The sequence below is a fragment of the Protomyctophum bolini genome (assembly GCF_963924005.1).
Source record: "Protomyctophum bolini genome assembly, chromosome: 9".
Classification (NCBI taxonomy): Eukaryota; Metazoa; Chordata; class Actinopteri; order Myctophiformes; family Myctophidae; genus Protomyctophum; species Protomyctophum bolini.
The window spans coordinates 23,364,020-23,391,096 of record NC_137870.1 but is presented as its reverse complement, the minus strand read 5'-3'; the positions used below and the strand labels follow the sequence as shown (position 1 = coordinate 23,391,096).

Here is a 27,077-nt window from a genome sequence, read left to right as displayed (position 1 = left end):
CAAGTGTGGTTGTAATTAGCGTTTACCAAGTATGTTACAGCCAAAGTCTGTTCTTGTTACCAGTCGAAATGGCTGTCAGGGGGGACATCATTACATCTGGAAAGTGGAAACCTATCTCTTCACTTCTCTTACATTGGTTTCTTCCTGTCTTACAGTCTCACACTCAATTTTCAAAACTCCTGTTTCTTCCGAATTATACAATATATTATAATATTCAGACTTGGTCTGTCATACGATACTAATGTTCATGTACTGTAAATGATAACCCTGGGCTGTTTTCCCATCAGCCTTATTAGTATTCACCATAGAGAGCCATTGATGTTCTCCTCACCATGGCTCACTGGCAGTTTTTGGCTTCAGGCACTGCACTATTAACTTTTTCGCTAAACGTAGCTAGGCTAATGGTACCTACTGGTGCTATCTATGAGTATGTTCGTAGACAACCGTATACTCCATATATGAAAGCAGCGACCGTCACTTTACCTCTTAGCATTGCATAGCGTTCCTTAACGTCCTTAGGTGTGCGTATGCTGCTACCTGGCGGCACAGAAAAGGTTAAGGAAGAATACAGAAATACAGAAATTTACTACCTGCTTCTTTAACATTGGTATTTTCCTGTCTGTGAATGGCTCCATGTTGAGAAAACAAGTAAAAAGACAGGAAAGAAGACTTTCTTTGCAAGTGAATCTGTCCTGCTCTGGCTCTCTTTTTCTCTGTCTTCATCCATCTTGGCTCATCTTTACTTTACCGTGCAGTTTAACAATAAAGGGCTTTTGTCAGTGAAAAGGCCAGTGTTTGCATTTTAAAGTGTGTGTGTGTGTGTGTGTGTGTGTGTGTGTGTGTGTGTGTGTGTGTGTGTGTGTGTGTGCGGCTGTGCGCGTATGTGCGACTGTGTGTGCGTGCTTAATACTCCAGATGCGTAGCTTAGTACAGTTGTGTGTGTGTGTGGTTTGTGTGCGTGTGTTAGATAACAGGGACTTGAATGCCTCCTGAACCCACTCACACCAGAGAGATGGAATAAAAGAACCAGTATCTGATTAATTCCAATCTTGGCATTAGAGGATTCAAGAGACAGAGAGGGATTGGAGAAGAGTTTGAGAGAGTAAGAAAGTGGAGAGGTCGCGCGCGTGAGTGAGTGCATGTGTGTCGGTGACGACCTGTCTGATTTTTTTATCTTGCTCGTTTGTGAGGGAACGTGCATTCATGTGCGTGCGTGCACAGCGTATCCCACTACTAGCAGATTTACTTTGGGAAATTGGTTATTAGTGAGAGAGGAGCAGACAGGCTGGGTACTGAGGCTATTTATTATCTTGTCTTCCAGAGAAAAGCATAACTACACTCAGTACACTGTGACTGTCTTGCCATGTTCCTATTCAGGTTCCTATTCTCTGACACATGCTTCACCTGATCTTGCCTCATCCTGTCTTTGACCCCAGCCAAAAGCCTTGTCCGCTGGATGGACAAACACACTCATTTCAGAAAATCAAACCAGAGAAGCCAGTATTCACCCGCTTTAATGCTAGAATAAGTTGACCGTATTACCAAGGGCTCAAATACTAGACCCCCTCCTGTTTTCGCTCCATATTTATCTCTCTTGTTACTGTCCCTACGTCCTCCTTGGACCGACTTCTAAAATTTCAGCCTGTTGTCCTTGATGTCAAATGTGTGTCACTGTGCAGCAGAGAGTGGAGCACGGGAGAGGTGATGTTGTCCTGGAAAAAGAGCATCAGTACTGCAAAGACTCCAAGAGAGCTGGACACTCATCTGAGAACTCTTCTGACCTTTTCGGTAAATCATCCCTGGTGGTAGTGGTGTTTGTTTTCCTGTAGCTAGAGAACTGCCGGGGAACGTCTGAGGAGAGAAGCCACTGCATGCCAGCCCTGCTCAATGTGTAGGATAATGGTTGCTGTTTACTGCCAGGAGAGAAAGCCTAAATGTTTTGTCCTTTAGTAAACATCTGTGGTCTCTTTCCTCCACCACATACTTGCTACTCAAAATAATTGCCAGTTATTCCAAAATCCACTATTTTTTTAAAGGATATTTTTACCCTGTCCGCAGCAATGCATGACAGGGTATCGCAATCACTTCAATGTGTGTGTGTGTGTGTGTGTGTGTGTGTGTGTGTGTGTGTGTGTGTGTGTGTGTGTGTGTGTGTGTGTGTGTGTGTGTGTGTGTGTGTGTGTGTGTGTGTGTGTGTGTGTGTGTGTGTGAGACACTGGAGGGTGGATGGACAGATCTCCACAAAACTTGGTGAGAACCATCAGCAGGTTTCCCCCAGATAAGAGATGATTAATGTTTGGATTGAAGGGTCAAAGACCAAGGTTACGGTTAAAATTCAGAATGCATGGGCAGATTTTCATGACTGTCCCAAAGTCATGATTAACTTTTGGGTCAAAAGGGTCAATGTCATACTGACATAGCACAAATGTATGTAGTTCTTATGATTTTATATATGATTTAATTAGATTAAATTAGAACAAGAGATTAGTTTAGGAATGGATGGGGAGTACACCACTATGTGTTTTTGGTTTACGTGTAACTTTGAATGGGCTGGTAGGACAATGCACCTACATATGAGTGTTTTTTGTTATAGCATTGTGTGACAGTATGCATTGCATACAATACATGATTAGTGTTTAAAGGGAAACTTTAAGTGTTGATTAATCTAAACAATGACTTGAAACATGTTGTCCATGTCATTGGACATACGACCAATTTCGCTCACGTAAGCTTGCTTATTTTTCCTCTCACATCAGAACAATGGGATTTAGGTTAAACATCTGTGAAATGGTCCTTTAAATAAAGCGCTCAGAAGGCTCAGTCTGCAGTTCTGTCTGACTGACTGTTCAATAATTCAACACGTCTTCTGTCAAACACTACCGCTTAACCCCCTGACTAAATATTCACCCACCTCCAAGCCATTCCAACACACACATGCACAGACGCAAACACACACACACACACACACACACACACACACACACACACACACACACACACACACCTGTTACACTGTGTTAACGATGAGTTCAAAGGTTGGTAGGGTTGAAATAAGGTTGGAAGTTGTTTGTGAAATTCAAACTTTGTGTTTGTTGCCACACAGTCCTCTCCTGGTTCTCTGCAGGTCTCTCTCTCTCTGAATTGGGTTGGCAGTGAATTAATGGGGCTCAATGACTCTGTCTCCAAGGCCATGTAGTGATTCCTGGTGCCCCCTAGTCTAGGCCCCCCACTGTGTGCACACTAGACCTCTCAGCTGCATGCCTGCATGTGCATGTTTGCACTAATGTAGTCTCTCAAGACAGACTGTTGCCTCGCGTCAACTAGTCTGTCGGCAAGCAGTAGAAAGAAACGTATCACTGGCCTACAAGTATGGACGCTGTAGTTCAGGAAGTCAGCCGCGCAATCACCCAATCACATTTAGTGGGCGGGATTTACATGTGTGTGCAGCGAGGACATTTCGTCCCACTGGAAGCAAACCTACACGCTTCCATTATTATTGAACATGGCTTCCTCTGGTCAACAAACAACACCAAATAAACCTATTACGAATGTATGTAGAGTTTGTGGAGATTATTTAAAGTATGGAGTAAAAGGACAAGTATTTAATTTATTCACAAATCAGGGATTGGAGACTAGTTTGGAAGCTATAACCGAAGAACCTGTTGTTGCAGACGATCCACTGAAATCGATTTGCTTAAGCTGCAAACAATTGTTGATGAAATATTCGCGCACCAAAGAAATTTTGGAAAAGGTTGGCGATTCGGTCAAATAACTGTATGACCGAAACAATGCTAGACATAAGCGTTGTGCAACTGCATCTCCATCTCACCTCAAAAAAACGGGGAAGTGCTATCTAATGTTGTCCTATGTTGAACAAATAAGTGTAAACTCCGTCAAACTAAATGTAATGTAAACTGTGTACAGTACAAAGTATGAATAAAAGCGTTGGTTATGATTAAGTGTAATTAACTTCAATCAAATGCGTTAATTGTGTTGTGTGCTAATATTTACGTTTCCCAACAAATGACCCCTTTATTTAAGCAACTTCAGAACAGTCCGTGACGTACAAATATAACGGACGTAAAACAAATGTATTTTGCAGTACAAATTAAAGTTATAAAAGCTTTGGTTTAGTGTTCAATCTGAAAGTGAATTGATTTGGAAACCGCGGGGGCTCCTTTTCACACTGTTTCACAAATCACATTAGGATACAAAGCCTTTCAGACGTGGTATTATCTATATTTTTGCTTTAAACTTTGAGAAGGGGTCCATTACGTTTTACAGGTCAACAAGGACCCATTATCTAGTGTAATCAATGAATATAAATCCTCTTACATTAGCTACATTTATTGTCTAAATTTCAAATTGTGTTGCATATTTATAATAAACTTGATTTAATGGATGGTTGGGTCCATATGATCGTTTGACAGTACTAAAAGTACATTCAGTGTATTTTATTTTAGACACTAATCCCTTAAATACTCAGCACTTGATCAAAATGGGTGATCTATAAGGTCACAATACTAGCACTGAGATGCATTGTGACTCGTGAGTTTAAAGCTGGCTGTTTTTCTGCATGCCATGATGCAACATGCATAAGTAGTAGTACACATGGTTAAATTGTATTTTCTAGCATTATTATGATTAAATGTTAATAAACGGCATGTTTTCAGAGTCTGTAGATGCATTCTGCCCAGCATATGCTGCAGAAATGCCTCGCTCCGTCAACATTTTCACTTGCTCTTCCATTATAGAAATGAGTGGGCATATAACAAAAACGATAGCGTCCTTTAGCCATCTCTCTGGAAAGGCTTCGGAAAGTAGGGAACACACCGTTGGCCAAGCTTGATATACGAGGCTTTTTCCAAAACCAGTAGGTAAACATAATAAAACATCTCGTCGATCGATTAAATATTTCAAACAAATGTGCTGAAGCGGTTTGATATGTTCAACATTGTGTAGAACAGCAACTTTTCCTCCTCCGTTACATCCATGTTTTGTTCCGCAAAGGAATGGTTGAAAATAGGAATGTAAACAGTGCGACACAGCGGTAGTAGTGGAACTCGGCGGAAAAGCAAGGGCCTTTTCCGGTTGATCGAAATTCTAAACAGACGTTGCCCCCAGAGTCTAATTTCGAGGAACAACAGCGGAGGCGCTGTTTTCCCGAATATTTGACGATGGGATTCTCAGATTGGCACTAATGTAACTCATGTGATGTTGTTGTCCCTGTTTTGTATGCTGGGCATGCTGGCTGTGTGGGAAGTCTAGGATTTAAGATTAGATTGTAGCCATTGTAGAGCAGATAGAGTCTGTCCCCAACTGCCAATTACTATACTCCAAGTCACAGTAATGCTAAGCTGTCACTCTTTATGGTCTCAAGTCTGTGTTTGTTCCACAGCCAGTCAACAAACTATACATCAAATCATATGACTGGACTGGTGTGGACACAGTAAAATCCTTAGTGTTAATTTATCCATTTGTATACAATGTTTTAGTATACAACCAAATTAACCTCACAGGCCCGATATGGGTTCCATTTGTATACTCTCAGAGTTAAAGTAACACTGAGGTTTTTATAGTGTGTGTGTGTGTGTGTGTGTGTGTGTGTGTGTGTGTGTGTGTGTGTGTGTGTGTGTGTGTGTGTGTGTGTGTGTGTGTGTGTGTGTGTGTGTGTGTGTGTGTGTGTGTGTGTGTGTGTGTGTGTGTGTGTGTGTGTGTGTGTGTGTGTGTGTGTGTGTGTGTGTGTGTGTGTGTGTGTGCATGAGTGCCTGAGCAAAAAGGGATGTCACAGTTGCAGCCCGTCTGCCTGCTGTCTTGGCAGTGGGGCAGGTTGTAGAAGAATTTTGGCTCAGGGAGGGTTGTCACGTTGCAGCTGCTAAAGTGACATTGGCGAGTGTTGTGGAAGTTGTCAGTGATTTGGTCGTACTCAGCCGCTGAGATGCCTCTCAGCTGGGCCTTTGGGCAGGGCAGGTGCATTCTGAAAAGCAGGCTTTGTGGTTATATTTGTACAAATACGTATGAAACTGTTGCATTGTGTTGTGTGCCTTTCATAGTGCTCACATGGTGTTGAGTGTATGTGTATAATGTTGGCTTTTTATCGTAGGTGTGCGCACGTGTGTGTGTGTGTGTGTGTGTGTGTGTGTGTGTGTGTGTGTGTGTGTGCGTAATGCGTGTGCGTGTGCCGTGTGGTGTGATGTGGCGTGTCGTGGCATCACTGGCATGGTCTGGCGTGGCTCTGTCTGGAGCCCGTCTGCTAGACACATGTGTTTTACAGTCTGCCGAACATCAAACTGCACAGACAGGAGGAATGCAGCTGATATGAGCGTCTGATGCTAGCAGATGGTTTCTATCTACTGTATTGCAGAAGCAATAAGCTATAAACCGCTGTGAACCAATCCACTGCCAGTTTGCCTGTAATTTGAAGACTCACTGGATCAGGAGAGAAGATCACACTCTATGTGCCATTAATCTGTACTTGTAAGTTAAATTGAGAGGAAGAGTGGGGTTTTGTATATGCCTAATTGCCTATACACTTAGTAGATTAAAGTGTTTGAATCACTGTGTGTGTGCATGTGTTGGTGCTTGCATGCATGCATAATTGCATGTGTGCACGAGTGTGTGCTTTGTGCATGTGGGGTATGTGTGCCAGGCACTTGCAATCCTGCTGAATCTTGGCTGTGTGTACTTGTGATTATGGTCCTGAGAGGGTGTTTTGTTTGTTTCCTTCTCGGTCTTCTGGGGCAGGTGGTGAGATGGATGAGGCAGGGTGCAGCTAATGACTGTTGTGAGTGGTCCACTGGGAATGATACACAGCCGTAGACAGTAACCAAGAACCAAGTACATGTACTTGAGTGCTGTACTTCAAGTACATTTTTGGAGTATTAGTTTTTTGTATTTTGCCAAACTCACACTCCCTGGATGCCAAAGCAGAACCTCTGCCCCAAATTTTTCCAAATTCCATATTCCATCCTGGTATGATTGGCTTCCAAAGTTTGCAGGAATGGTCAGTTTTTAACAAAATGTCTCAAATCATGAATGCAGCGTGCAATGTTCATAACATTTTGCACGCACATTCCCACTAGGCAGAGGAAGAAAAGCCCCCCTTTCACATTGGCCAGTTTTAGCGCCACCATATAGTGCCGCCACAATTATTTCTATAATATTTCTTTGTGATCCTGTCATAATAAATCCTCTACCTACAACACAGTGACTCACTTCAAGTTCCATCTACTGTAAGTAATTATCCATCTACTGTAAGTAATTGTCTATTGGCATTTTTCACATCTGCTTTTTTATAGCGCCACCAGGAGGCCGAGTTTTACAAAACACATTTTTCTATATTACTACTGCAGATTTTGTCCAGTACCAAAGAGTTATAATATTATCTAGAGAACGGATTGAGGGGCGATAGCCCCGCCCCCCGCTATTCACTTCAATGGAAGTTGCTCAGTGGCGTTTTGAAGCCATAGAAGAATGACGAAGTCTTCCGGGTAGTACCCCTCGAGCGTTGATATGATTGGTTGGCTCCTATCGTAGTACCCCTCACGCTGTTCTTGTGTTACCTCTGCATCACGTCTACGTCACAAATTCATTCATAAATGTAACCAGGGCCCAGCCCGCCTGCAGTACCAGGTTTTTACCAGTAGACGAGACGGCTTCAACGTTGCCCAGCCATTCTGAGGGCTTGATCAGTATACACACTATCTCCATAGTGTGATCAAGACTTTTGGCTATAACTGCTACTTCTATGATCCCCTCAGAAGAAAAATGTAGACCCGGGCCATCAGTTGGGCGTGTATACAGTATACAGTCTGTTAGGATAGGCAACCTCACCTCCTCCACCCTAACCCTGAGCACTGGTGTCCCACAAGGCTGTGTGCTGAGCCCCCTTCTCTACTCCCTCTTCACCCACGACTGCACCCCTATGCACAGCACCAATACCATATCTTTATTTATTTATTAATTTAAATGACTACTGCTCAGCCCATTCTACTGTTACTACTGTACTAATGTAATTAATGTATCCTCCTTACTGACATGTTTGCACCATAAGTGAGATGCGAAAATACTTTTCGCTGTGCTGTGCTGTGCTGTGCTGTGCTGTACTTGTACTGTACATTGACAATAAATTGAATCCCATCTCATCTCATCTCTCATGATTTGTGAATGATGCTTCACTATCTTGTTGAATAGGTTATGGAGTGTTCTATGTATAATGGGGCATTCTGCGTTGGTGTCCCATACAGTTGGGTGGTAAGTCACCCTGGGCAAGACCTACGCTGTAGAGGCTATCATTTGTTGTGACCAGGCTTTTCTTTTCGCAGATAAGTAAGCCTGGGACAGAGGCTAGTGGTAAGTTCACTTGCGGATAAGAAGGTTGGGAATTGATTAGCATACTGGAGAGGAAGCTTATGATGATGTGAGCTAGATGTGAACAGTAGCAGCTCAAGCCTCTTCATGAGATAGATTGTCTTTAGGCTAAGAGGAGCAGAGTAGACCGCAGGGCAGATTAGATTGACAATAATTACCATAACTCGTGTTTTTCTGCTGGGTATTCAGCTATCTTCTTTTTCCCGCTGGCTTTCATATATCTTTTCTTTGTTTTGCTGTTTTATTTAGTCTTTTTCCGTCTGTGTCTCACTGTTCTCACATGTTTCAATTTGTGTTTGTTTACACATCCAGTCCATGCATATGGTAGTAGTTGTTTATAACTGAGCTGCTTATTGAGTTCATCCAGGGGCAGAGCTCACAGTCAAACACACTGGATGAGGACATGAACGATTGATGGTGGAGATAAAGAAAGATGTTTCATCAGAAGATGAGAGGAGAGATGCCTGTTGGTGTGTACCTGACAGTTATTCTGGATAGGATGAGAGAGTGAGAGGGAACAAAGGAATGGGGAAGATGTTATACACAGTTGAACTTGAGAAGAGCGGTGTGGCCAGAGGGGTTGATGGAGCGGTAGAGATTTAGAGAACGGAGGAGGACACCCTACGCCTACAGAGATGAAAGGGGAAGGCAGAAAACTTAAGGAAGCTCTTGTATTTCAAGCCTGCAGTACACAGAAAATAAATCTTCAGGTCGGGATAATAATTCATCCTATCAGGAGAACTCATACAGCATACAGGATAAACGAGTGAAATTGTGAAAAGAAAGTGAAGGAAAAGTGATGAAACAAAAACATTAGCACACAAATTTGGAATTGGAACACTATTACATTTAAGCTGGGTTCTCTCGGATGACATTGGTGAACTACCTGAAAATGTATTTTGTGTTACTAAAGAGCTGGGGAACGGAGAGAATTGTGTTTGGCTGTTGGCACTGGCAGGCTATGATTACTCGCAGAATATAGAGCTTTAACAAAAAAAAAGAAGGAAAAAAGAAGAAGAAAAGAAGTGTGTCCGTGAGTGAATTTCCATAGAGAGAAGTACTGGAGTAATACTCCATGTCTTTCTCTCTCCACTGCATGTCTTCTTTCTTCTCATCTTCATTGACCTTTACGCTCTGTTTCTATCTCCCTCCACCTTTCACTTCCTGCTCCTCCACTTCAACACTCCCACCCCATCCCTTCCCCTCCCTGCAGAGTCACCTTATCTCTCTGCAGTCGGTCTGATTTATTTATCACTGCTCTGAAATATTAAAGAGTCTGCAGAGTCTGCCTCCAGTCCTGGGGGGGAGCCCATGTCTTTTCCTTAACCCATTCTGACCGGGCACCCATTTTGGTGTCAGCATCATGTTATGCTTTAGCTATTGAAAAATAGCAGATCTACAAGCTCATATCGCGCCACCGAGTGGCGCGATACGAGCTTGTAGGTCTGCTATTTTTGAAAAATTCGAAGAACGACTGACATTTTTAGAATCTGATCTCAGGTCAGAATGGTTTAATCAGACCAGTGTGTGTCCCGTGGAAACCTCGTATGAATCTGATCTCAGGTCAGAATGGGTTAACGTGCACGCGTGCGTGCACACAGACTGTGCCACCGTGTCTTTCAAGCAGAGCACACAATGTCAACTCTGTGCTCCACCATATACAAGCTAGCTACTTGGTGTATTATCATTTTAGAAAGAGCCTGGCTGTTACAAACAGACAGTATGTACAGTATGCATACCGTCAGTAGTACTGTTGGTGTTTGCCTAGACAGTATGCTGATGGTGGCTCTTAGAGTGAGTAGCAGGGCTCTGAGAAGAACCATGAAATCCTGACTCATTTGAGATCACGCGTTCGCACGTGTGCGTGCGCACACACACACACACACACACACACACACACACACACACACACACACAGGACGCGTGCTACTATTCTTTAAAGGCATTCCTCTAGGGGGAGGTGGCTGAAGCTAAAAATAATGAGCAGGCCAAAGTGGCAGTGGGCCTGATCCATGGTTCTCCCACACCTGCTGTGGAAACTGGGCTGCTTGCTGCCTCTGATAATTCGCACACGGTCCTCCCTCACACGGCAGGCGTACACTGTTGTAACTTTTTTAAATTCAAAGCTAGGCTATTTGTTGTACTGTATAGACTAGAGTCTACTTCTCTCAGTTAAGCAAGTGAGCAGTAAGGTACTTCCAAGTAGTATTGGCCGTAGGAGTGTAGTGTGTGTCACCGTCCCTTTAGGGCTACTCAGCTTAAGTTGGCTCAGGGGCCACTCAGTGAAATACCAAAAGTCCAAGGGCCGCAAGCCCAAATAATGTTGGCCCTATATTGGATTTGGCTCAGGGGCCACTCAGTGAAATACCAAAAGTCCAAGGGCCGCAAGCCCAAATAATGTTGGCCCTATATTGGATTTTTTTATCAGTGATTTTCTAACACACTATGGCCCCTTTTCCACCGGTTGGTTTCCAATGGGAACCAGTTCAGTTATTTTTGGTTCTTAGTCCATGAGCCAGAGCTCCAAAATTGGAACGTTAATTATGAATTGAGTGTGCAAAACCATACCTATATTAGATTGTTATCACCATGAAACTTCTCCAATTGAGTACTTACACGAAGACAATGATTTATTGTATTACAACATTTACATTTTTAAATATGCAAATTAGGCTTTTATTCACAAAATGTGAAGAGAACATGAACAGATTACTGTTGCAAATAAATCGAATATCAGAGGTAGACCAAGAGGCCAATACTACTGAAATGAATAAGCCATATCACAGTCTCATGGACTGGTACAAATAATAACATACTGTACCTATAAATTACAGTTTTGGAAACAAACATATTTTTCCTATATGGGTTCAGGATCTCTGGATATAATGATAAGGCTCTCTGGACATAAATTATTCCAAATCAAGAAACGGGCTTCATTCACCAAATGTGAATAGTAACAGTGCAACAATGTAACAGTGCAATAAGTCAGAAAAGGGCAATATATTCAAATTAAATATACAGGTAGGCCTATACTTGAAAACATGCCTACAGCTGGCTTGACAAACACAACAGAGAATCATGAATATCTTCCAGTGACATTCCGTCACATTTTACTTTACTAATTACTGCCTACAAATTAAAACTAATAGTTTCATAAACTAGCTAAAATGCTAAATCATGTTTGATTTGGGCGACATCTGTTAAAGAGGAGGCAGGAGAGAGACGACATACATCGGGGACGGTAAACAGTAAACTACGTGACGAGAGAGAGAGATGGGAGGGAGAGAGGGAGGGATGGAGACTAGAGAGAGAGGGAGATTTCTTACTTAATGTGACACTTGAGTCGTGGAGGTTCTGCAGTCGTGCATGCAATGTGTATGGGTGCTTGTCAATGAAAGCGTTGTGCTGTTTTGACTTGATAATTCCCATTGTTGAAGGCACTTTCACATACATAGGTTGATCCGAAACAAGCCAGGAAGATCTTCTTTGCACAAGCACAAAACATATGCTGTTTTCTGTCCGCGCCCGTAACTTGTTTGCACTTCGAAACGCTAGAAATGACTTTTCCACACTGAAAGCAGAACTTTTTTATTTTTTGACCATGACTGGCCGCAGCTGACATTTTATTCTCAGTTAAATCAACTTGACTAGAGGCAACCAACCTCAGGGCGAGGACAGAAATGACCTCCAGTGGGCTCACTGACTCACTGTGTAGTTCAATGTAATGGTTTGTCACCTACTGAAGAGAGTCTTGTGTGGAATGATAGGGCAGTGAACCTGGGCTGGATCCTTTCATTCACGCTTTGTGTTCAGTCTTTGCTCAGTGCGTGTGTGGGATGGCTCACAGGCTCAGCCTCCTACACAACACAGTTAGCTTCAGACCCACCAGGCAGATTGATGCTATGCAGCTTCTGCTTCTGTCTCTGTCCATGTCCCTGGCATTAGTCACACATACACACACACGCACATGCGCACGCACGCACACACGCAGTGTCTACTTCTATGTGGGTTACTCCTACTCACTGAAGTTAGCTAGCCTATCACACAATATTCCATGTTGTCAAGATATACACACTTAACATTCCTCCACACATCCAAAGTCCAATTAAACCAATCAATCCTCTGATTGATAGAGGACTACGTTGCTCACTAAGTCCTCTTTTGCTGCACACACACACACACACACACCGCTCACACTGACGCACAAACGCGCACGCGCATGAAGACACATTCATTTTCAAGTTGCCCCATAAGGGCAGCAGTGGATGGAGTCTTGCAGATGAATATTGATTTTCATGAACGTCTGAATGTTTATCAACTAGTGCCCTGCACTATCTCACACACACACACACACACACACACACACACAGGCATTGCATCGATCGCTGTGTGTTTTTTTGATGAATAGGAATGCAGACTTGGGTGAATGCCAGAAGGCCAATGTTGAAATAGGGCCATATTAGGAAGCTTTCATCCGTAGTCACACAAACCCACTGATGTGTGCCAGTGTGTGTGTGTGTGTGTGTCTGTGTGTGTGTCTGTGCGTCGCAGGGTCATGAGTTGTTATATGCTAGCTTTGTATGACACATCTGCATGCACACACCCACACACCCAATACATCTATCGAGCACTTGTTGTCTTTGTGTGCATATTTGTCAATTGTTGTTTTCCCTCTGTCACCAATCTGACACAAGAGAAGACAGGCAGGTGATGAAGGCTGGAGAGAGAAGGGAATGATGGCATTAGAGAGGAGAGGAGAATAAATTGAGACATCAGGATATGAGAGGGAGAGTGATGCTAAGTGAAAAACTGTGACTTGAGTTGTGAGCAAGTGTGAGCGACTGAGTATGAGTGCATGAGGGAGGCAGTAATATAGAATCTGACACCTGCTGAGTACTGCTTTATTAAAATGAAAAGCCATCAATTTCTTCACACATAGAGCATAGCAGTGGGTTTGGCCATTTATTTTCCCCATAGAGATTTACACAAATATATATCAATTCATTTTAAGCCTAGAATCAAGCCACCCAAGATCCTGGTGAATCATGACCATAACACCTTTGATTCTGTGAAGAAAGAATAATGAAACCTGGTATACAAAGGGTATTTATTAAATGTAGTATACGGTATCATATAATTAATTACGGTATGCAAAAATATTTTTTCATGCCGCCCACTGATATGCTCTATACACATACACATCATATCATCATCATCATACTATAATTCAGCCAATGTCTGACTGTGTGTGTGTGTGTGTGTGTGTGTGTGTGTGTGTGTGTGTGTGTGTGTGTGTGTGTGTGTGTGTGTGTGTGTGTCAGAAACACTGTCATAGCTCCACACTGCCTGCACCAATCACTCCCACTTCTCACACAGGCATTGACCATAATAATATGGAGGTCTTAACGAAGCCCTTTTTTCGATTTGACACATTAATGATTAATAATGAATTAATTAGTGAATTAAAAATGCGAAAACGCACCCAGGGCGCAGTACCCCCAGCGGCCACAGGGCGGCAAAACTCCTTTCCGCGGAAATCACGTGTCACCAGTGTCACAAGTGAATTGCATTTTGGGAGGACACTGATTAATACTGGGACACAGTTTTCCGGCACGCAATATCTGTTTCGACACCACACTGTCCGCTCCGTCCTCTGCCACCTCCCTCGCCATGCCGTACACATGAGCTACATGCACGCAGCTATACTTTCGCAACGCATGTGTGTGTGTGTGTACTTTCGCCACGCGCGCGCGTGTGTGTGTGTGTGCGTGTCTCGCTACTTTCGCAACGCACGTGTGTGTGTGTGTGTGTGTGTGTGTGTCTCTCGCTACTTTCGCAAGTAGTGTGTGTGTGTGTGTGTGTGTGTGTACTTTCGCCACGCGCGTGTCTGTGTTTCGCTACTTTCGCAACGCACGTGTGTGTAAGCATGTGTGTGTGTGCGTGGGTGTGGAGAATGAGATACATCATAGTTTACGGTAATGCTACATTATAATTTAGAACCCAATGGAACCACACCAAATGAACTCATTTACACTCTCACAGTTCAATTAACATTGCTTTTACAATAGTAATGGGGGACAATTGACATTTACACTCTCACATTTAACAGACATACAAATGCCATTCAATGGGGGGCTCCACAGGCATCTTCACCTTTCAAATGTCTCCACGTATATTTGTTACATCTGTGTGTATACAAATATATTATACAAGTTAAAATGAAGAGCAATTAAATATATTTATGGGGGGAAATTGTCCATACAACGGGTAAGGACTAGAGTAACTAGAGTAACTACAGTATAAATCTCCTGGCATAAAAATAAATCTGCAGAAAGCCACGCTTCCTGCCTGTCTTTTTTATGGCTGCCCCAAATAGTCAGCTACTGGTTTGGTTTAACATGCTTCATGGGAAGTAGCTGTGTGTTCTTTTTTATGTGTGCACATGTTTAGTAAATTATTGGTTACACAAAATATAGACACTGTTATGGGTTAATATTTGTGTGAATATCGGTGGTTAATGGTAAGAGTGCAACATTGATTGACAGATTGATTGACATTTTTATCGACTAAAATGTATACATAAACAAAAAGGATAAAACCCAAAAAAGTGAGCTTATTTGTGGTCCTTTGAATACAAAATGTGTGTACCAACCATAATGAGTAGGCCTACAACAACATGGGATACTGTGAATGGAACCTGCCAAAACTCAACTAATGGATTCATGACAGAATATGTGTTATCTATGAAATGCATTCTCACAGAATTACTGTAAAGGTCTCAGTTTCAATGCATAAATCATTTATTTATTTTCTGTATCTGAGAGCAATGCAACAAGTTGAATTCCTTCCTTGTATGAATGTACTTGGCCAGTAAACAGTCTGTTTCTTAGCTCTGTTTAATCACAGTGGCCCAGCTGTATGGAGATTAGAGACACCATGAATGGATGAATGGGAATCCGGGAAGGAGAGAGATTGATTAAGGAGGGTGGAGATTGCACCTGTGTTGCAATGTGCCCTGCAGTGGCAAGAGGCCTTCAGAATGATAACTACTCTGATGACTCAAGCTACATTTTACTATATATATATATATATATATATATATATATATACAAGAATAAACCTTTCATATAGGACACATATGAATTTACAATATATGATATACATACATAATATAATAATAGAGGGTATGCATGTGACATCATCATCATACACGGTACACCGAAGTTATGCAGGGACGCCTACTGAGTGGCAAGAAACTAATTTCTGGCCTTGACAGCTAGCCCATACATCCAAACGTAGAAAAGTCCTATCTGATTGCATTAAACAACATTATACAAAGTTAAACTCACTTTGCCACTCGATTGAATATAAGTTGTTATTGGAAATTCCACCTCTGACAGAATGAAGTCAAGAGAGAGAGGAAAGAGAGGAGTTGGAGAAACACTGAGGCAGTGTGTACTTCTTTCAACTCTATCCATCCTTTCCTTCCTTCCCTCCTTCCCTCTGGCTCAGTGTGAAGGGATCGCTGTCTGATAAAACACACAACTGTAGCTTTAGAATTAGAAGTGACAGAGATCGCACATGAATAAAAAACAACAGAAATTGAGGGGGAAACGGGCTTACAAACTAAATAAAATAGAATAGAATATGTAACTGTTGAGATGCAATATTATCAACAGCTCGCACATTGTCCCAACTCGCCTTAATCACAACTGGAAAGAGCAACACTGAGGTGAGAGAAAAAAAGGTATTGTACTGTACTGTACTGTACTGTACTGTACTGTACTGTACTGTACTGTACAGCATTCAGAGAGCGTGGGAGGTGATGATTTTTGATGTATGTGAACATGGCAGCATTGTACCCACGGTGAAGTGGACTGAAGAGGGAAGTGCAAATTGATATTTTACATAAGTGCATGAGAGAGAAAGACAGTTGCATGTGACTGAAAGAGCGCTATGAGCCGTTTCCTGCCCAATGAGGCAGGACAACGGAACCTCCATGAGGAGAAGGCAGGACAACGGAACCTCCATGAGGAGAAAGAGCGCTATGAGCCGTTTCCTGCCCAATGAGGCAGGACAACGGAACCTCCATGAGGAGAAGGCAGGACAACGGAACCTCCATGAGGAGAAGGCAGGACAACGGAACCTCCATGAGGAGAAGGCAGGACAACGGAACCTCCATGAGGAGAAGGCAGGACAACGGAACCTCCATGAGGAGAAGGCAGGACAACGGAACCTCCATGAGGAGAAGGCAGGACAACGGAACCTCCATGAGGAGAAGGCAGGACAACGGAACCTCCATGAGGAGAGGCAGGACAACGGAACCTCCATGAGGAGAAGGCAGGACAACGGAACCTCCATGAGGAGAAGGCAGGACAACGGAACCTCCATGAGGAGAAGGCAGGACAACGGAACCTCCATGAGGAGAAGGCAGGACAACGGAACCTCCATGAGGAGAAGGCAAACCTCATTTATACTTTCTTGCACGCCGGCAACGTGCATCGAAAATAGCTGATGGACGCCATGGGGCGGGAGCTTGTATTGCATGGGGCGGGAGCTTGTAAATCGGCTATTTTCAAGTATAACTACCGGTATTTTCAAGTATAAGTCAAGTCAAGTCAATTTTATTTCTAGAGCACACTTAAAACAACCAAGGTTGACCAAAGTGCTGGACAGCATAAAAAACAAACATATACAGTAGGCAAAATGCACAGGAAGATACAGTAAAAACATTTTTCACAAGTAAAATAAAAGAAGTACAGAACTGTAGAATGGGAGAGCACAGCAACACATGATTAAAACGTGGGTAGGGGCACGTGGTGTTTGTGGCCAGGGAGAACGTCTGTTTTTAGACGAGATTTAAAAATGTCCATAGAAGGTGCAGCTTTCACAACTAGTGGCAGGGCGTTCCAGAGTCTGGGTGCAGCGACCGAGAACGCCCAGTCGCCTTTTGTTTTCAGGTGAGTGTGAGGGATCTTCAGGACCATCTGGTCTGCTGATCTGAGTGCCCTAGTGGAGGGCAGATATATAGGGAGGTGCCAGACCATGAAGGGCTTTAAAAACAAACATTAAAATGTATTCAGAATTTTACAGGCATTTACAGTATAACTCGGGCTCAGACATTCTCTGCAGATCTATTGTATTGCCATGATTTCCTTTTGATGTAGGGATCCACCTGAGGAGAGGGAGGAAATATTGATCAAAAATAAATGTAGAATTGACATTGCAGGCACATGCAGTGGCCTCACCACCAACCTTAACAGGCTGAAGGCTTAATAGATTGTCAATAACTGACATTATTATTTCGTGGAGTGCTGCAGTTGTATACCAATTAAGGCATTAGGCATTCATACGTAGCTTCATACATAGTTTGCAGAGTTAGTTCAGTCAGATATACTTGAGGGGTTTCATGCTGTTCAAGGGCGCATACATACAGTATACTCAAGGGGTTAATATGCTCAGTACTATGTGGGTGTATTCTGTGTGTGTGTGTGTGTGTGTGTGTGTGTGTGTGTGTGTGTGTGTGTGTGTGTGTGTGTGTGTGTGTGTGTGTGTGTGTGTGTGTGTGTGTGTGTGTGTGTCTGTGTGTGTGTGTGTGTGTGTGTGTGTGTGTGTGTGCAAGACCCACATGTCATCATTTGCTGATGTGGCAGTCAGCTGACCAATTGGGCAGGGTATTTAAACTCATTAGACTGCATGCTTCTTCCTGCCTTCCTTCTGCTTATGGTTCCTGGTTGTTATGTGATGGTTGTTCCTACCACCACCCCAGCACCACCGGTTATTTCTGTTCCCCATGTGGGGTTGTTATTATATAATGCTCTTAATGTTTAATGATGGTGTTTAATTGTAACCTGACGCTGCCAGATCCAAGAAGCTTGCTACACAAATTTGTTTCACAGCTTATTGGGATCTGGGATCGCGGAAGCAAATTCGATGACGGGGCTGTTCCTTTTTTTCAAGATACTTGGTAGATGATTGGATGGGACCGTCTGTCTATCACCGTGTGGGCGTGCAAACACAACCAATCATATTGACGTGTCTATATAGCTTCACATCCGGTTTCGCACATATCCCGCCCTTAGCTCACGCTGATTGGTTCGGTACGGAACGGATTGGTGTTAGCTGAACTCCCTGAGAAATCCCAGATGGAAGCTGTGTTGGGGAACATGCCCAATACCGCCCCCATCTGGCAGCGTCAGGTTAGTTTAATTGTGCTGAGCAGGGAGAAAGATGTAGCAGAGCCGAACGGCAAGATAAAATATTAAATGCACACTTGTATTCTCATTCTATAATAAATATTGGTTAAATCTATTTTTGAGTTATCTGACTGAACTACAGTTATGGAACCCAGAGGATGACATTTAGCCTATACAGTTATTATATTATTACTTTGTGTGTGTTTGTGTCTTGTATTTATTTGCCTTGTTTTGTTTTTTTATATGAAAACTGTAGAAGGGAACAGTGCTGTCTGAAAAACGATCTATGAAGACTGATTGGTATACTGCTAGAATTGTGTGTGTGTGTGTGTGTGTGTGTGTGTGTGTGTGTGTGTGCGTGTGTGTGTGTGTGTGTGTGCGTGCGTGTGTGCGTGCGTGCGAGTGCTCAAAGGGAATATATAATCAAACGACAGATCCAGCAGCCCAATTAATCAACCTGTAAATGATTGATTTAGACCTTAAATCATGACAGTTGAAGCCAGGACATGCTTTTGTGTGTGTGCGTACAGTATGTGCGTGCATGCATGTGTGCATGCGTGCGTATATGAGAATGTTATTCACTGAGAGACAATGACAGTAGTTCATAGAATGGGTGCTGCTGAGTGAGAGACAATGACAGTGACAGTGTTCATTATCTTGTTATCCTGAGGAATCTGCTGTGACGTCTAGAGCTCGACCGATGCCAGATTCTGGGCTTCGGTGCCAATACCGATTTTGGAGGGCTAGTGGGCTACCAATAAAAGTAAATATAAAATACACCCATAGACAGATTTTTTTGAACCACCAGCATAGTAATTGCCGATACCGATGTCAAAAAGTCAAATAATGGTCAATAGATCGGCCAGACCCATGTATCGGAGTGTCCATTTATGGGCTCTCTCTTGGAGGTTGTGCTCACTTCTTTAGTGTACAGTGTGTGACAGATCAGCGCTTTATCTATTTATTGTGGACAAGGACTGCATGGCTCATGTGCATTGTGTGAGGATGTGTGTAATTGAAGATAAATTGCTAGTGGTGACATGCGCATATGGCATGTCGCTCTGACTAGAACATGAATATTCATGGAGCTGATGCATCAGTGTGCAGGCTGCAAATCCCAAGAATATTATAGGGTCCAAAACATCTCTACTTGCCAGGTGTGTGTGTGTGTGTGTGTGTGTGTGTGTGTGTGTGTGTGTGTGTGTGTGTGTGTGTGTGTGTGTGTGCGTGTGCGTGTGTGCGTGTGTGCGTGCGTGTGTGAGTGAGAGTGCTCAAAGGGAATATATGAGCAACTGCGGGTATGTAAGATTTGAGATAGATTCCTGTGTGCGTGCGTGTGTGCTTGCGCGTGAACTTGTACAGTATGTTGCAGAGGCGTAGCTGACATTTACTTAGATATTCTCCTCAAGGCTTTTAGTGCCCCACATTTCTTTTTCCTTTATTTTTTTTTAACTAAATTGTTGTCCCACGATTTTTCCCATTTTTCACCCGGTGCCAAGAAATTTACAGAAATACACTTTATATACATATAATAATAGTATTATGAATAATAACTGTAAATTATGTGTGTAAATGACACTGTCTGAGCTTCAAAAGGAGCCAGATGGTGTTAAGTTTCTTCAGTTTTTTATCACCAGATAAGAGAGTTGGAAATAATAACACAGAAACAGAAAGGCTGGATTGTGTTCTTACTGCATTTGGACCAACAGTTCAAGGACAGGTTCAAATGCGGAGGCAACAGGGATCCACTTTAGTAGTAGTAGTAATGGTGAAAAGAACATTCCAGGGGACTGAGGGAGACTCAAAGGATCAAGGTGTGTTATGGTCAAATGAAACAGTAGGGGAAGCAGAAATAGACAAAGATGAAGAAAATGTATTTTGGCATGATCTAGACACTATAACGGTGCATTGACAAATAAGGATCTGGAGTTTATCCTCTTACACACGCACGCACGCACGCACACACGCACACACACACACACACACACACACACACACACACACACACACACACACACACACACACACACACACACACACACACACACACACACACACACACACACACACACACAGAGAGACCTTGCACAGACGTCTGTGTATATAAATAGATTGAGATAGGTGTTGTGGTCTGAAGGACGTGAATTCTGAATAGAGGGCAAAGGACTAGCCAGTTGAGACTTTTCGTCTACCGGTATATTTAATGCCTCACTCCTCTAACTTTTCCTTACCGTTCTGTCTGTCAATCTCTTTATCATTCTCTCTTTCTTTCTCCTTTCAGCTAGTTTGTCAGTATCTTGCTCAGTGTTACTTATGTACTTATGTTCAGCCCTGATGTTTATACGTTATTATATTAAACGTCTGCTGGGTTGTGTAAGTGTATTTCACCAGAATTTAATAGTGCTGCCTTATGTTCTCAGAATGTGTGCCGATAGAGATCTGAGAAACGCTTATGCAGACCCTCTAGCTGTAAAATGAAACCCTCATCACTCCATTCTTTCAACTGTTCCATTGGAATTTCTGCGATATATGAGTTTCCTTCCTGCCATAGTTATGCATGATACGTTTCAAAACACGGCTCCATGCATGTGTAAATGTTTTGACACAATCAGTTTCTGATTTCATTTATTTAATATTTCAATAATGAGATTATGTTTTTGGTCCTGTAAGTCAGTCAGTATGTCTGTCTGTCTGAAGATTTTTCAAATCGGAGCTCATGGTGACATGACAGGTCAGAATATAAGACTACGAATGTCAATACTATTTGACATTCAATGTTCTTTTTCCATAAATGAGCCTTGAAAAATGGGGGTCGTCTTATATTTGGGACAATACGGGTATTTCTGTTGTGTGGAATGCTCCAGAGAATTTGTCCCTGTTCATTCATGCCATCTAGTTAGCAACAGAGCTGGCTCTGGTTAGTGCTAGTCAATTGTGATTCATGTGATTCTCATAATTTGCATAACTTTCCTTCAAATGGGCCTATGTCTTTTCAAATAATACACATGTAGGCCTATTGATAGATTGGCGGCTATCTGATAGGTGTCACTTTGGTGAATTTGCCGGTGCTCTGACATAACGGCCTCAGAATTATCATCATATCAATTATATTAATGTTTTGATCAGAAGAGTCAACTTTTTTTGTTTATTCTTTAATGAACACATGCAGTGATCACAACACTATAGGCCTAATAGTCTTGTGCTGCCTGCCTGGCTGGCTGCGCAGAGGCAGCACAGCAATTAGTTACAAAGTTACAGATGCAGAGTAAGGAAAGCAATACAAACATCGTTCTCGACATTCTTCTCTATAGAAAACATTGAGTCCACATAACCTTTCAGGCTGGCATTTCTATCTTCTATTCTTAATCCCCCCCCCCCTCGATTTCCCTTGTTGCTTGCCATTTACAGCAGCGACCCCCAAAAATAGGGACCCCCCCCCACCCTGACAAGCACTTAGAATTGTAGGAGTTGAGGCATTTAGTTTGACTCTGTGCCAGATAAATGTTGTGAAAATAGCCGATCTACAAGCACACAACGCATCGCGTTGCTAGGCATTGTGAGCTTGTGTATATATTCACAATTTGTGCCTTGACAATTTGGCCAATGTTTTACCAGATTTTGGTTCGTTGATTACTTTTGATGCAGTAATGTTATTTCTTTCCATTTTTTTTGGTAGTAAAAAGGTCTGAAAAGTCTTTCAATTGTAACTTCACTGTCATCTTGGGACCCCCCAAAATCATGTGGGGACTGGCCCACTGGGGGTCCTCCTGACCCACAGGTTGAGAACCACTGATTTTCAGTAGCAAGGCTGTCAGTCTTTGATAAGTGTTGCACCTGCAGTCGTGTCTGTGTCTGCACGTGAGCAGGGATCACTACCTATAACATCAACTTTCAAAAAGGCTTTTTAAGCTATGTATTCCCTGTTTCACAAACAATAAAACAAATTATAATAAATTGATTAAGTAATTTCCCCTCTACTGCGGGGCCCTGTGAAGGGCAGGGCCGGTCCTCTCATTACAATAGTTTCATGCTTGGCAAGTCTCAACTGATTACAGAAACGCATTTCTATTGGCCATTAAAGTATTTTAATGGCTAATAGAATTTATGCATTCAAATATATCAATAGAAGGGCTATTCATATAATTTAAACACAGATAACACCACTAACAATTTCCAGTGTGTAATTAAAGCATATTCCTAAAAAAATATGGCAGTTCAACTCTGCATAAGGGATGTAGCCCCCTCTGCAGCTTGACAACATACCTATACTTCCAATGCTATCCTTTACCAGTCTGGTCTCTCCAGCTAATGTGATAAGGATGTATACTGTAGTTATTTTCTATTTCACACACTTGACAGTTTATGTTACATTTATTTCACAACTGTCATTCTTTTGACTTGCAAACAATAGTAAAGCTATGGGAGTTTTCTGTGGATATGTGGTGAGGTTGTGGGGAATAATGGGTGGAGGAGGCTTGGAGTAGTATCTGGGGCGTTGTTAGGTCTCTGACCACACCACACCTCCTCTCTTAGATAAGCAGTGTGCTGAAGCAATTCTGCATGTTTGAGGTGTTGCCGCTGTTGTGGAAAATATTTTTATGGTCCTCACTGGTGATACTAATCTGTAGTGAATAGCGAATGTTATTTTCAGTTGTCGCTACATGTGGTTCTATTCTTGCAAAAAAAAAAAAAAAAAGTCCTAACTTTGTACACCAGCCCTGTGATTTTGGTTCACAGAAACTGCAGGTGGTTCTTATTTCCTGACCCTGGCTCTCCATGTCTCCCCCTCTCTTCTCATCCCGTTTCAATCATTTTCTTCACTTGGCTGCACGTCTGAAATGGTTTTATCACCTCTTTCTCCTTTTTTCTTCCTCAATTCATTCACTTTTTTCTTCCCTCCATCATCACTCTCTTCCACGCTTCCAGTGTTTATGGCCCGTGCTGATTTATGTCAAGTAGAGTTATTCTAATTACCACCTCCGCTCTCTGAGCTTTAAAAGCTATGGCAAGAGACTTGGGGAGTACCTAACTCCTTTAAAATGACTGTTGTTGCCTGTCGAACACCAACCAAAACCACATACAGTACGTGGACATGTATGTACGTACTTATGAATGCAGACATATGCCGTATATACCTCTAAGCTTTGTCTAGCACTCAGACCCATGTAGATCATTCACCAAGAAATAATAGGCCTGTAGTACTTAACGACTGGCATTACATTTCATGGGTGCCGCATTTGCACACACATGTGTGCGTACGTGCATATGTGTGCAATAAAGAGATGTTTTGAGAGAGGTGCATAAATCTTATTTACCTCTGTGTTGTGGATAGGTCTATATCAGCAATTCAGCAGCACTGTACCTTTCCACTGCACATTTCCCATGATTACCCTGCCACCACATACATGCACACATCCTGCTACCCTAATAGACAGGGGTACATGAGCACCTGGCCGTTCATTCGTGCTCTATCTCCGACCAAGCCACACTTCCACCACACATCTCTCTATGCAAAATAAAACCTGCACACTCCCACAAAAGACATAGACTACATTGCATTCGCCAAAAATGTCTTCTTTACTGTTTAAATATTACTTTTCTGAAACACGCTATTCTTGCTCAACCTCAACAGCCTACGTCAGAATCGTCATGTTGGCGTCTACTACGCCAACTACGTTCACTTAATGGGGCCAGTCCTTCACAGTGACACACGCGTTAGATCAACCACGCGACCGGGATGGTTTCTACCCCTCAATGTCGTGCCTACTCTACACTGCCATCCGAAGGCCCCTCCCCCTTTCACTGCTCCTGTGTGTGACCTGTGAACTACTCTCTGACTGCACTGTGGCTTGATTTATATGTGCGAGGTTGAAATGTAATGCACATAAATTAATTATAGGTCCAGCAAGCAAATCATGATTGTCTGTTTGTGCTCAATAGGTCACCATCACATTCCGATTTTAGGTGTTGTGTTTTCTATGACATTTATTTGGGCCAGTAGTTTCATATCTATCCTTTTTCCGACCAACACAGAACATGCTAACGGTGTTAGCGCGTTAGCATCCATCTTGCTTTTCATTTATATGTGCGAGGTGGAAATGTAATGCACATAAATTAATTATAGGTCCAGCAAGCAAATCATGATTGTCTGTTTGTGCTCAATAGGTCACCATCACATTCCGATTTTAGGTGTTGTGTTTTGTATGACACTTTGGCCAGTAGTTTCATATCTATCCTTTTTCCTTTGACCAACACAGACCATGCTAACGGTGTTAGCGCGTTAGCATCACACAGCTTACAGCGTCAGTGTTGCATGAATACTTTCAACCATGACAATGCCGACTACTTTTGCTACACACACTTCCCAAGGATTATGGAGATGTCTTTATTTTTTTTTTAAGGTTGAGAAATGAAATAATTATGGTCGTTTCTAATCTCAGCATTTCACAAGAGAAAGACGTGGATGCCTTTCGCTGCGCTGTTGGCGTTGCCATGTCTCATAGAAACAAGTAAATAGGTCTTTAAAAAGAATCCCAAAACAAGCGCATATAACAGGGGTCTGTAACCTATTTTAAATGAAGTGCCATGTTTTTATTTTCTAGATAGTGAGTCAGCCACAAGCTCACATCACAACAATAATCCATGTAATAATCACAATAACAATACTAATAATAATAATCATAATAATCCTGCTACCCTAATAGACAGGGGTACATAAGCACATGGCCGTTTATCCAACAGCTTTCTCCGACCCAACCACACTTTCACCACACATCTCTATATGCAAAATAAATTCGGCACACTCCCAGAATACATATAGGCTACATTTCATTGAAAGAAATGTCTTAATTACTGAATAAATATTACTTTTGTCAACCACGCCATTGTTGCTCAACATCACCAGCCTACGTCAGAATCGTCATGTTGGCGTCTACTACGCCAACTACGTTCACTTATTGGGGCCAGTCCTTCACAGTGACACACGCGTTAGATGAACCACGCGACCGGGATGGTTTCTACCCCTCAATGTCGTGCATTTGCTGCGCCCTTCTAATGCTGCGCCACGCCTACTCTATACTGCTCCATGCGACTCGAACAGCGTCAGCAGCAGCAGCTCCGAGCCTCCGTCAGAAAGGCTGCCCACAGCACTGCACAGCCCCACACCCAAATGAATCGAATGAATGAATAAGGCGCTTATATCGCTATTGCTCAGTGGATGGGACATTTACATTAAAAGCAATCGGATGGACGCGTGGATAACGGCATGGTTGTGTGCAATCGGAGGGAAAGCTTCCATAATCCATATAGCTTCCATGCTAGCTGCTTCAGACACAGGGGAGGGGAGGGAGAAATAGTGCGAAATAGCGCTTATGCAACAATTACCCTAAAACACAAACACCTCAACTCGATGTCATTGTGAATAAGAATTTCGAGCGAAATAATAATTTTTGGAAGGACACTTTCACCCAGTATGAAGCTAAATGTGGAAGCCGTGTGTGTCACACCAAAACGGCTGACCTATAGAATCCTGTAACCAGCCTCTCGCACTGCCTGCGAGTTGGCTCCGTCTAAGGCTCCGTCTTATGAGCAAATTTAGAACTTCCGGTCTGACAGCTAGCAGATTTAAGACATCCGGTTGCTTTCAGAATAAAATAAGATTATTTAATTCGTTAATTAAATAATTTTTACATTACATTCTTAGTATTATTATTACATTACAGTTATTGTAAAGACACACATTATGTTTCTGTGTAAAAATAAGTAATTAAATAACATAAAAAAGTTATCTAAATGGATAAATGCTATTCACTGGAGTGCATGGACTTTATAAAGTGGACACTGGACAAAAGACGGCTCCGCCAGGCAACTATCTGGACATACCCACGCGTTTGGGAAGATGTCCTCTACCACCCCACAGTCTCCGCTAAGCGGGAGAGGTGTAAAATTCACAGCAGCAGAGCTTCTACTGGGGTCAATGCAAAAAAATGTACCGTTTCCGGACCCAGAATGGACACTGGACAAAGAGGCCTCCGCGAGGCAACTATCTGGACATACCCACGCGTCCGGGGAGATGTCCTCTACCACCCCACAGTCTCCGCTAAGCGGGAGAGGTGTAAAATTCAGAGCAGCAGACCTTCTATTGGGGTCAACACTCAAAAAAGTGCCGTTTCCAGACCCAGAATGGACACTGGACAAAGAGGCCTCCGCGAGGCAACTATCTGGACATACCCACGCGTCCGGGGAGATGTCCTCTACCACCCCACAGTCTCCGCTAAGCGAGAGAGGTGTAAAATTCAGAGCAGCAGAGCTTCTACTGGGGTCAATGCAAAATAAATTACCGTTTCCGGACCCAGACTGGACACTGGACAAAAGACGGCTCCGCGAGGCAACTATCTGGACATACCCACGCGTCCGGGGAGATGTCCTCTACCACCCCACAGTCTCCGCTAAGCGGGAGAGGTGTAAAATTCAGAGCAGCAGACCTTCTATTGGGGTCAACACTCAAAAAAG

The 27,077-nt window shown here is 42.8% G+C and overlaps 1 protein-coding gene across 2 annotated transcripts in view; it reads left to right on the top strand.

The window, feature by feature from the left end:
• ppm1lb (protein phosphatase, Mg2+/Mn2+ dependent, 1Lb) overlaps positions 1-27,077 on the top strand; it is a 52,770-nt gene that overhangs the window by 3,691 nt on the left and 22,002 nt on the right. The window contains exon 1 of one of the 2 annotated variants that reach the window (XM_080771810.1): positions 19,240-19,329. The exons of the other annotated variant lie outside the window; for it this stretch is intronic. Within the exon in view, the coding sequence (XP_080627936.1) occupies positions 19,267-19,329 (63 nt within the window). The 5' untranslated portion in view covers positions 19,240-19,266. Of the gene's footprint in view, positions 1-19,239; positions 19,330-27,077 lie in introns of those variants that run through there. 2 annotated transcript variants of the gene reach the window in all.